At 36.1% G+C, this 11,433-nt stretch overlaps 1 protein-coding gene across 7 annotated transcripts in view; it reads left to right on the forward strand.

The window, feature by feature from the left end:
* The window catches only part of ABCA1 (ATP-binding cassette A1), an 84,709-nt gene extending 73,556 nt beyond the window's left edge, over window positions 1-11,153 (forward strand). For 2 of the 7 annotated variants that reach the window (XM_089924996.1, XM_089924998.1), the window contains exons 30-40: window positions 2,590-2,853; window positions 3,053-3,188; window positions 5,889-5,968; window positions 6,047-6,154; window positions 6,292-6,442; window positions 6,631-6,767; window positions 6,866-6,940; window positions 7,006-7,303; window positions 9,776-9,909; window positions 10,500-10,558; window positions 10,633-11,153. In XM_089924996.1, the coding sequence (XP_089781122.1) occupies window positions 2,590-2,853; window positions 3,053-3,188; window positions 5,889-5,968; window positions 6,047-6,154; window positions 6,292-6,442; window positions 6,631-6,767; window positions 6,866-6,940; window positions 7,006-7,303; window positions 9,776-9,909; window positions 10,500-10,558; window positions 10,633-10,714 (1,524 nt within the window). In that variant the 3' untranslated portion in view covers window positions 10,715-11,153. The remainder of the gene's footprint in view (window positions 1-2,589; window positions 2,854-3,052; window positions 3,189-5,888; window positions 5,969-6,046; window positions 6,155-6,291; window positions 6,443-6,630; window positions 6,768-6,865; window positions 6,941-7,005; window positions 7,304-9,775; window positions 9,910-10,499; window positions 10,559-10,632) is intronic. The other 5 variants (XR_016396240.1, XR_016396238.1, XR_016396241.1 and 2 more) reach the window with 5 other exon arrangements.
* Window positions 11,154-11,433: the final 280 nt, after the last annotated feature.

The following is an 11,433-nucleotide window of genomic DNA, read 5'->3' on the forward strand; positions in this document are numbered from 1 at the left end:
AGAAATAGTAGAAGGATAATGAAAGACAGAAGAACAGAAAAGAATGAAGGGAGATGAAAAAGATAAAGGAGAAGGGGGAGTTTGATAATACTAGTTTGTATAATTAATCTTTTCACTATAATAAGCTAGTTGAAAACTTCTAGTGAGAAAAGATTGATATTATCCCCATTAGTTGCCAGCAGTTATAGTTATTGTGCTGTACTAATTTAACCCCTTATAACAGCACCTAGAAACAATCTAGAAGCTCAAATAAGCATTCTAAGCAATAAGTGCACAAGTTCAGCTTTCAAAATTTATTGAGTTAGTACAACCATTGTGATGAGACTCTTGTCAAATGTATCTAACCAAGTACCTCAAAAACATATTAACGATAATGTAAGAACCTTCTTTTAGGATCAAACCTGATTTCTCAGATAGCAAGATCAGATGGGTGGGCTATCAGGTAACATCTACAAAACCAAGTAGGCAAGTGCAAATTATGATGTACTGATAAAGGTTAGAAATTATGGTACTCATCATCTAGCATTTTCCAATAGGCATCTTTCTTTAAACATGCCTTAACAAGGTTTGAAGAAGCATTTCTTTTGCTGATATCAATCACCTAAAAATATTCTTCGATACAATTTCCTCAGCAGTTCACCAAATTTTGGGTAGACACTTGGTAAAGTTGTCTTATTATCATATGGACTACTCCTTGATGATTTATTTCAAAAATTGACACACTAACAAAAAATTTAAAGCATATGTTTGTCATCTAAATGTGTTTAATATTATAATCATTTAGATTTGCATGTGAGTGGATATTCAGAAGTGAAAAACATTCAAGATACCATTCTAGCATACGTTATGTTATATGAGCACCTAAAAACACTACTACAGTGTATTGAAGGCATACAATCTTGAGGATGAAGGCATATTTTATTTGTGCATGTAACTCACCAAAGTAAAGTATAATTCAGAATTTGAAGGCTCTTGTATCCTGTTAATAGAATAAAAAAATAATGGCTTTCAATTTCTTTTTTAGTTACTACTGTAGTTGTTTTTTGCTATAACAAGAACTTTTTTAAAAACTGCATCTACCATGGTCTACTACGCCGGAACCGGGGCCTAGACCGGTTGCTCGGCAGCACGGGTCAGTACGCCCCAATACCGTTTCGTGCCAGGCCCGTACTGACATTGTAGAGGAGGCGGAGGAGAGGGAGAATGAGAGAGAGGAAATGAGAGAGAGTAAGAAGGGGAAGAGAGGGAGAGAGAGACAAAGAGGCCGGGGGAGGGTTGGCGAGTGCGTGGAGGGCCATTGCCTCCGATTTTCTGTTTCGTTCAAAACAGAGGCTCCGGAGGGTGCCCCTTTTTAAATTTACGATTTTTAAGTGAAGTCGGCCGGGGCCTTTGTTTCGAACGAAACAGGAGACCGGAGGCGGAGCCCGTCCTTTAATGGAACAGAATGGTCTCGCTCGATGCGTCATTTTCTTTTTTTTATCTTCATATTAAGAGTTCTGGCAGAGTTCTTGGCGGCCCTCCACATGCTCCCCGGCCTCCTCTCGTCCTTCCTCTCCCTCCCTCCCTCCCCCTCTCGCTCTCTCTTTTCCTCTCTTTCCTTCTCCTTCTCCTTATTTCGTTTTGGTTGCCGGAACCGTCCTGATCCACTGTCGGTAAGGCTCGGTACTTCCTGAACTGCCTGGTTCGGGATGGTTCCGCTGACCATGGCATCTACATTGCAAAAACAAGTAACAGGAACATTACACAACCAAACCAAGGTCAAGTTAATGGATTTTCTAGCTCATCCATAAACTAAGTTATAGCCATAGTATAACCATCTAGCCTCACTAGTCATTCATGGGTCAAATTAAATAATTTTTCTGTGCCATTAACTCTTGGTAAGGGCTATATCTTTTCTCTCTGCCAGTCTTTTCCCAATTACTACTTCCCCGATGTAGGCTTAATTCTCCCTTTTTGTTGACATTTTGAATTGGAAATACAAGGAGATTTTATCAGTTTGCTTCCCTAATTTATCTTTTAAAATGAGAAAACTCATTATTTGCATCTACAAGGATCCTCATCGAAGAATTAATTTATGATTGTACCATATTTAAGTCATTCTTTAATCAAATTGATGTCAAAAATAAAAAGAACTGACTTGTTTTTAGTTTGCTTGAGTATGGGTTTGTAACTTGTTGGTCTAATAGGTAAGCTGATACACATGAATATATGCTGCTATGATGCAACACATATCAATATACCATTATATGACTACTCATATATGAAGGTATAATAGGTACTATATTCCACATGAAGCCACAAATATATTGTAAAAAACTCTTTGATACTTTTGTGCTTCATGACTTTCTTCAGATTACCGTTTCTTTAAGCATTTGAGAAGCTTCCCACTTATTCTTATATAGTAAGTAAATTACATATGACCTGGCTATGGTATAAAATAAATATCTTAAATTCTGCAACAATTGCAACCCCGACAGTGTCTTTTCATAATTGATAGGCATGCGCTAGTACTAATTATTAGCAGTTTTTATTGCCTTCCCAGCATTGTAAGAATGTTATAGTGATTTTCATTTTCTTTGATTGCAACAGAGTATCATTTACTTCCTCTTCACTATTGGGCTTGAACTGGTTCCTCATCAAAAACTAAAGGTGGCTACAATTAGAGAGTCATGGCATAACTTTTTCTCTCTCCGACATGATAAAACCACAAGCTATACCCAGCCTCTTTTGGGATCATTTGATGATTCTGCTATATCGATAGTTGAAGAAGATATGGATGTTAAAGCAGAAAGATATAGAATACTCAGTGGTTGTGTCGATAATGCAATAATCTACTTGCAAAATCTGCGGAAGGTGCTAATTTTTTTCTTTGGTCTTCTTATTTGTACCATGAATTTTACAGTTTCCTTGGAGATGACGACAATCAATTTAGTTTCTACTAGCATGTATTTCCACATATAATCAGGGCATGGGCTTCACCTTTTTTTAATTTATATGGGGTTTCTGTTGAACATTTTAATAGATGTGCTATGCCTTATTGGTGAATTATCAGGTCTATCCTGCCAGAAGAAATCATGCTGCAAAGGTTGCAGTTCATTCGTTGGCTTTCTCTGTTCAGGAAGGAGAATGTTTTGGCTTTCTAGGAACAAATGGTGCAGGGAAGACTACAACTTTGTCAATGTTAACTGGTATGTTCTTAGTATCAGAACTGTTCTGAGATAAACTGACAAACTTTCCTAGTTGCAACTGCTTTTCCCTTCATGGATAATTCTCATGCCATTACCCTCTTTTCTTGCAAATTTTATTTTTATAAATCTAGCAACAACTCAGAATCTAAGCTAAGTTGTAAACTGCTAGATTTCCATCAATGAGTGAGGGATTGAACCAAGCCTTTGCTTGGAAAGTTGTGAGTCAATTGTGGAAACATACTTTGAACATGATGAAACATACTTTGATATCTAATGCTGATCCCAGATAGATGGAGGCGGTTTAGTTTATGGTTTTTGCTCTCTTAGAATAACAGGTCACAATTCTTAAAAGTGTCAATGTATTATAGTATAAGTTAAATGTCCACTCAAGTGCTGTTATGTTGTTCTCGTATATGTAATATGATGATGATTGACAATTCAGTAAAGAACTATAGGTGGTCAAGCAGTTTCCTTCTGTTTTCTTATTTGCAAATTGCACTTGTAACTTGCATATGAATGAAGGCTGCTAGTTGGAGTTTTTGACGATATCAATCTTAGTAATGTCAGTCGGGAAAGCTTGTCTTCCATTATGCTATGGGTTTAATATTTTCTTTTTTTTTTCTTTGTGTGTGAGCGCTTATGTTGCTTTTAGTCTTCTAGGCCACTTTTCCTGCTTGCTCTTCTGTTTGCAAGGCTCCAATTCGTGCGCTTCGAATATTTAGTTCCTAAAATATGCTTTGGCACATGGCCCCACTGTTCAATTCTCAGCCCATTCCTAGATCTCACATACAGAAGTAGCACAATTAGAGCGTATGGTTATCAACCAGAAGGTCGATAACGTTAACATTTATTATTTTTGTCTTTTCTTTTCTTCTTTTTTTTTTTGGAAAAAGCATGTGCAGCCCACATGCCATCCTCTAGTCATGGTCCTCCATCCCTTATCTTCGGTTGCTCTTCCATAGGAACCCATCTTGTTACTAAAAACTCAACTAGGCTTGTTGTGCAAAACATATGAAACATCTTAGCTTTTGAAGTGGTTACTTTGGCTTAGTTTTGTAAATTTTCTTTTCATTGCTGATTTGAACCGATAGAGAAAGAAGCAATTGCTTCAATCCACTCAACTTGAACCTCTCACAAAAAGTAATACTAAAACTCCGGTGGCAAAAGTAGGGTTTTGAGCTTTCATTAATTGATTTCCGAACTAATTACAGTTTCTTACTTATAATAGTGAGATCCGAGTCCCCAATTCCATGTCGGATTCCTCTCCTAGTTATAAGATGTTAGAAATTTCCTAAAATAGTGAGTAGTAAGAGATCCTTGATAAGATGAAAATCATCTTCAAGTTTGATCTCAACTTCTACATCAACTTTACCCTTGCTGCCGCATTGCCTAATTCTTCCCAAATCAGAAAATATGTCCATACATGAAAGGAAAGTACTTTGATTGGCTTGTTTCAAGGCCATACCCCCACATAGCAAGGTGTGATGAACGCTTTGGGGGTTGTGACACCCTTAAATTTTGAAAAATTACCCAATTTACAAACATATACATACAAAAAAAAAGGTTATCATAATTAGATGTAGTACGACGAAGTTATGGCTTTCGAAAGTTTAGGCTGCATGATCAAGTCCCAATTGTGGTGGATCTTGCTCTCGAACTCGGTCTAGATTCTAGACCTATCCGAAGTCGCCAAATCAGTCCACAGTGTGTTTGATGATCCTCTTGGATCAATTGCAGTAGTTCGGTTGCACTCTGTACTAGCAATTGAAACAAATAAGTGGCTTTAGTCAACAATTATACCTTTCCTCTTTGTTTTGGGTCAGCATTGTGGATGCTAGATACTGTTAGATTCGAAGGAAACCCCTCTGAAACAGCATATATTTTAATACTTCTCATAAATTCTATCTATAGTTGTATCTTGCACAATCTAATTCTTACAACTAATAGATCAATCTGTGCCCTCTAGATTTCTGATAATCCAAATAGCACTAATATATTCTCATCTAATTATCAAATCCTGAAGACATACATCAGCAAGTTTCACAGTAGTTAAATAATTTGGTCGTTGTTCTAGCACCATGACTAACTTAAGTGAGTTGCTTCATTACTTCATCCATGTTCATTGCAATGTATTTTTTACATGGAATTTAAAATTTTATCTATATTTAGGCATATTTTGTTGAAGTTAAATTTACAATTTTGAAATCTCGATCCTCTTATGTCCCATAAATAACTCCTCTGTTCTCATCCAAGCTCATGTAACAAAGGGTGAACCGTGGCTCAAAGGTAAGGTTGCTCCACTGTGACCTCTAGGGTTCGAAACCTGGAAACAGCCTCTTGCATACATTTAACCCTCCCCAAATCCCAGAATGGTGGAAGTTTCATGCATTGGGCTGCCCTTTTTTCATCCAAGATCATGTAACAGCCTATTTAGCAGTTTGCTTCATGAGGTTCATGGCTTTGTTGGCGGAAAATTAGTTGGAACCCTACTTTAGCATTATAACCATCATTCCATATGTACACTTAGACATGCATACAGTAGAAATAGATATAAACCCTAAGAAATGATGGTTTTTAAATTTTAATAACCACCGGCAACCTCACTCTTTTGGTTGTGATCAAAGTCTACTGTGCTTGTGCTCATGTGTCTGCAATAGCCAGGTTATTCATTTCTAATGTCATTCCCATATTGTCATTCAGGGGAAGAGTGGCCAACAGGTGGAACTGCATATATTTTTGGCAATGACATACGATTGCATCCCAAGGCTGCTCGTCGGCTTGTAATATCCTTGAGCCACTATTTCTCTTCTCCATCTAAAAGAAAGTTTGATGATCACTTTTTTCCTTTTTCTGTGCAGATTGGTTATTGCCCACAATTTGATGCACTTCTAGAATTTCTGACAGCCCGTGAGCATCTTGAGCTTTATGCAAGAATAAAGGGTGTTCCTGAAATCGGCATAAATGATGTATGGAGATCATCTCATAGTTTGTTGACTATGCCATGCATTAGAGATTTTTATTCCATTTTCTTTCATGCTTGCATCTTGCATGAGACTGCTAGTCATTCCATGCAACTGATCCCTACAAGTGGCAATACTGGTAGGTCGTCAATGAGAAGTTGATAGAGTTTGATTTATGCAAGCATGCAAATAAGCCATCATATTCTTTAAGTGGGGGTAACAAGCGCAAGCTGTCTGTTGCTATTGCAATGATTGGCAATCCTCCTATAGTGATTCTTGATGAGCCTTCTACAGGTAAACCAAAATATCTCTAACAATAAAATAGGTTACTACTTCACAGTTTACTACAGTAAATATGGTGTTAGTTATATGATATAATTACTTATGCTACTCTGCTAAAAATCTTAAATATCAGCAAGTTCAATAATTCTTGCAACTAATTCCTAGAAGTATCTTTTTTGAATTCTAATTATACACTACAGGTATGGATCCTCTTGCTAAACGATTTATGTGGGATGTCATATCTCGCTTATCAACTAGACGAGGAAAGACAGCTGTTATCCTTACTACACACAGCATGAATGAAGCTCAGGCCCTCTGCACACGGATTGGCATTATGGTACTACTTTAAAATATATATTTTAGATTAGTGATATGATTCAAGGACTACGTAGACAATACTAAGCTTTTTTCTTTTTCCCTTTCTCCTCCTTAAAGGTCGGTGGCAGCCTTAGATGCATTGGGAGCCCACAGCATCTGAAAACCCGATTTGGAAATCATCTTGAGCTTGAGGTATTTCACATCTTCATATCATTTGATATGTCATGCCACTTATCATTGATTGTCCTTGTTTTCAGGTAAAACCCACTGAGGTCAGCTCCATCGAGCTAGATAATCTATGTAAAAGAATTCAAGAGTCTCTGTTTAACTTCCCAAGTCATACAAAGAGCATACTTAGCGACCTTGAAATTTGCATTGGCGGGAGTGAAACAATACAAACAGACAGTGTATCAGAAATCAGTTTGACATGGGAAATGATAATATTAATTGCACGCATGCTTGGAAATGAAGAATCCATCCGGACAATTGTATCCTCCACACCTATCACTGATGGCGTATTTGGTGAACAGTTATCAGAGCAGCTAACTCGAGATGGTATTGCATGCTTTTATCTATGTCTCAGTTGCTCCTATACCTTGAATTCTTTTTATCATTCTCACGGCCAATAGAAGAGCTTATTCGTATATTTTTTTGGAAATAATGCTTTTACATGAACGGAAGAGGCCACCTATCGGTTGCACTCTTCAAATCCAGCAAATAACCTTCCTTAAAACCAACAAGCCTAAACAAGATTTTTTTTTTCATTGACCAAAATGAATCATTATCTTTACTTCTATGGAATTCTAAGAAATTTTTGTCAACATCAAACCAAACATTAAGCATGACTGCTTCTACTGAAAAAGGTACCCTAGCAAAACTACTCATCAATACAAAAGCATCATTCAAATGCATTACCAATGCCATTCTTCAGCCATTTACTTGCTGTTTGGCATTCATAAACACAATTTTACAGTTTTGCTGAATTTCTTTTAGATTTTTTCCCCATTACATAACCCACTGTTATGCAGTTGTTCATTAAGAATGAAGTTATGTACATGTATCATTCTTGTATCATCTTGTTAACATCAGTCTCCCTTAGATTTATTTGGTTTTGTATTTATAAAATGTGATTATACTGAAAATTTATATCACTAGCGCTATATGACCCTCTTCACAAGTTGGATGTTATTAATTCACGCAAAAATTTGTTCAATGCTTCCAAACATGCATCTCACATTACAAACATGAAGGTAATGGGAAGAATTAAAGATATGAAATCTTTGATGGGAGATATAGTAGATAGGATGAATAAATATCAACAAGAGGGATGTAAAAGTAAAAGAAACTGGAAGTTATATTGTGGTTTGCATAAGACCTATATCTGCAATTCCATCTCTCAACTTCAACTGTGAGACACTATCTGGGGAAATGAGTACTCCAACTATATATCTGTTCAGTAATTGCACTTGAGCTGGGCGATATTTATAACTAAGCAAGCCGATTATTGGGATGTTTAGTTGGAATATGCGAAACCATGTGGTCTTTGTGCACAGTATGCCCCAAGAAAAGCTGGTTAAGATGAAAAGGGTATGGAAGACAACAATGTTTGGGCATATTGTTAATGAAAAAAGCTGTGTACGATATCTTCTATAGCATGTTGAAAAGAAATAAATAGGGTTTGCAGGAAAGTTTATTCTTTTATTTCAACAAAGTGGCTTTCTTTGTGTATGAATTCTCAAGTGAAGGAAATTTCTAGGAAGAAACTTTTTGGGATTTTTTTTTGGTGTTGGGAGGATGGCAATCGTAAAAGCTTGAGTTTACATGGAGAAAATGGGGAAAAGAAATGAAAATTGCTAAGGGATCTGTCGGTATTTATTTCACGCCAGACAGCATAACAAATGCTGCCCCCCCCCCCCCCCCCCCTCTCTCTCTCTCTCTAACCCATAGGAAAAGTTTCTTGCTTGCTTGCTTGTTTGGACTTGGATCAATCTATAACATAGATATCTTGGATGACGTTTCGACTTTCTGTAATATGTTTAGAAGTTAATGCTTATAATGAATTTCTTTATTCAAATTAATGATGGCGAGGAAATGGAAGAAGTAGGAGGCAACTGTTTGTAAATGTTGTAGGGTGTTCTTCTTAAAACTAAGATGAACATTAAAGTTCCAAATGGATTTGTGAATGCAACAGAGAGGTGTTATTGGTATTATATGAGTACACAAGTAGAGCATAAATTGGATGCACGTTCAAAAAGGTGAAGGGATTCAGGATCCTTGATTCTTAATGGGGAGGATTGTTATTTGGACCCTAGGAGATTTAGGGACAAATTGATGCTCTAGATTGCAATAAATTTGAACATTAATAATTAAGTGAACATAAAAGCTGGCAAGGATAACATAGAGGATGAGAACCATCTAAAATATTTTGAATATTTGATGATCATTGGTTTTTAATTCAGCAAAACCGATAAAGATGGTTAGCTTGTTGGTTAAGCTTTACCAAAGAAAACATAAAGTTCGATGTTGATCGACTACAATGTAGTAGAGATGTGTTTTTTGATTAAAAAATTTTGATGTTTGAGCTCCTGAAACATCTTTCTTGATTTGTTATCATGAACCGAAGTAAGAAGTGTGCTGACATCAGAGAGACATAAAATTGGAAATGAGGATCTAGTAGGCTTTTGATTACACATCTTTCAAAATGTTTCTATTCGTTTCATCCATATTCTTCTGCAATGTTTGTATAGTAGTTTTACAATCTCTCCTGTTTAATTTGACTCTGAATCAGTTATCTTTATTGTTGCTTCAGATCTTCGGAATTTCTGCTTGTTTAACAATTAAGCAACTTGTATATGCTGGAGGCCTTCTTCTTACGATGTGATTTTATCTCTTCAAATTTCTAAGATTTTAATAGTTCTTTCTTTATTTGCAGTTTTAGAATATGCTTAGTGTTGCCTTGTGAGTAGATGGCACCTTAGTTTGACATTTTGAAACTTCTAATTGGTTTATTTTGGTTTTTATGAATAGGCGGTATCCCCTTGAGAATATTCTTTGAATGGTGGTTGGCCAAAGAAAAGTTTTCATTGATTGATTCATTTATCATCTCATCATTTCCTGGAGCTACATTTCATGGGTGCAACGGATTAAGTGTCAAATACCAGGTAAAGGGTGTCACAAATAAGTTTTAAAATATTATTCAAAAACAATTTTTTTCATCTAGGTGATGTGTTTATATTTGGGTAATTTGCATATCTGAGTGCAGTTTATCTCTCCTTGGTCATTACGGGGTTGTTTTTTCCCCGTTCATTGAATCAATGTTTTTTGCAAAGTTACGGAAGTCCTTTGGATTTCTAGTACTCTTGTTAGGGTTTTTAGCACGTTGGAAATCTGCAATATATCTATCTGTACCCCAGTGTTGAAATTATATACAAAAATAGCCATTGACCACATTGCAAATAGTATCACTCCAAAACTGTAGAAGAATCTCGTGCCCTCACCTCCAAATATCTTGCAGCTTAGTGCTTAAATTCATGGAGTTTTTTCTAGGATGACTTAAGGTCTTAATGTAGTCTGCATTTTTATTTTAAAGCGGGTACAAACATCATTTTCTTGCCCGTGTCGATCCCTACCAGAGATGTTGTTTAACAGGACACACAAAAGCATCTGCATGTATAAAGCAGATGCTCTCAGATAGTTGAGCTTGTTCTTTTGTTCTTTCTTTGCTGATACATTGTCTGGTGCTGAGTTTCAGTTGCCTTATGGAGAAGGGTCCTCTCTTGCTGACATATTTGGACATCTGGAGCACAACAGGTATAAAATGGCATCTGAATTTCCATGTATGGAATTGGTTGTCTCTTGCTAAGCCTGTCGATTTTATAAATCAGGGAGAAACTTGGGATAGAAGAATACAGCATCAGTCAATCAACATTGGAGACCATATTTAATCATTTTGCGGCAACGCAATAATCAAACCAGACAGGAAACAAAACAGTCAGATGGCAGTCAAATGTTCATACATTAATTGGGTCATTACAAAGAAACTTGGTATAGAAGAATACAGCATCAGTCAATCAACAGAGATAACTTGGTATAAAAAGAATGCAGGATCAGTCAGTCAACAGAGAAACATGATATCGAAGAATACATTAGTCGATAACATTGGAGACCATTGTTTAATTATTTTGCTGCTACCTCATGGATCTTGTAAATTCACCCCAAAAATATGTAGTGTTTCATTTTCTTTCTAATTCTAGATTTTTGAAATGAGCCACTTGGCCTTTTTCTTTTGGTGTAATTATGGCAGGTTTTGAATTTTTATTTTATATAAATGTTGTATAATCTGTCATCTTCTTAATACTTTGGGGTTGTACATTTTTAAAAATTCTGAGAAAAGTTTGATCGTAAAGCTGATGCATGTGAAGAGTTGTGCATATATTGTCATCAATTTCATTTAGTCTTTATAAGTTGACGTTGAAAAGAAAGAACAATCTAAAGATCTTTTTTCCCTAAGTTTGTACCCATCTTTAATAAAATTTTATACTGCACAGATTTGTTGCTGATGATCCATCAATAAGTAGTCATAGTATTTGAATTTTGTAAGTTATGGGAAAGATGTCTTTTTAATCCCAAATTGTGATCATAGAGGAATTATATATCTCGGCTTCTATATGATTTAGAATTTGTTT

The sequence above is a fragment of the Phoenix dactylifera genome, chromosome 8 (genome assembly GCF_051530095.1).
Source record: "Phoenix dactylifera cultivar Ajwa chromosome 8, Ajwa_hap1_PhDact_Kaust_v1.1, whole genome shotgun sequence".
Lineage (NCBI taxonomy): Eukaryota > Viridiplantae > Streptophyta > Magnoliopsida > Arecales > Arecaceae > Phoenix > Phoenix dactylifera.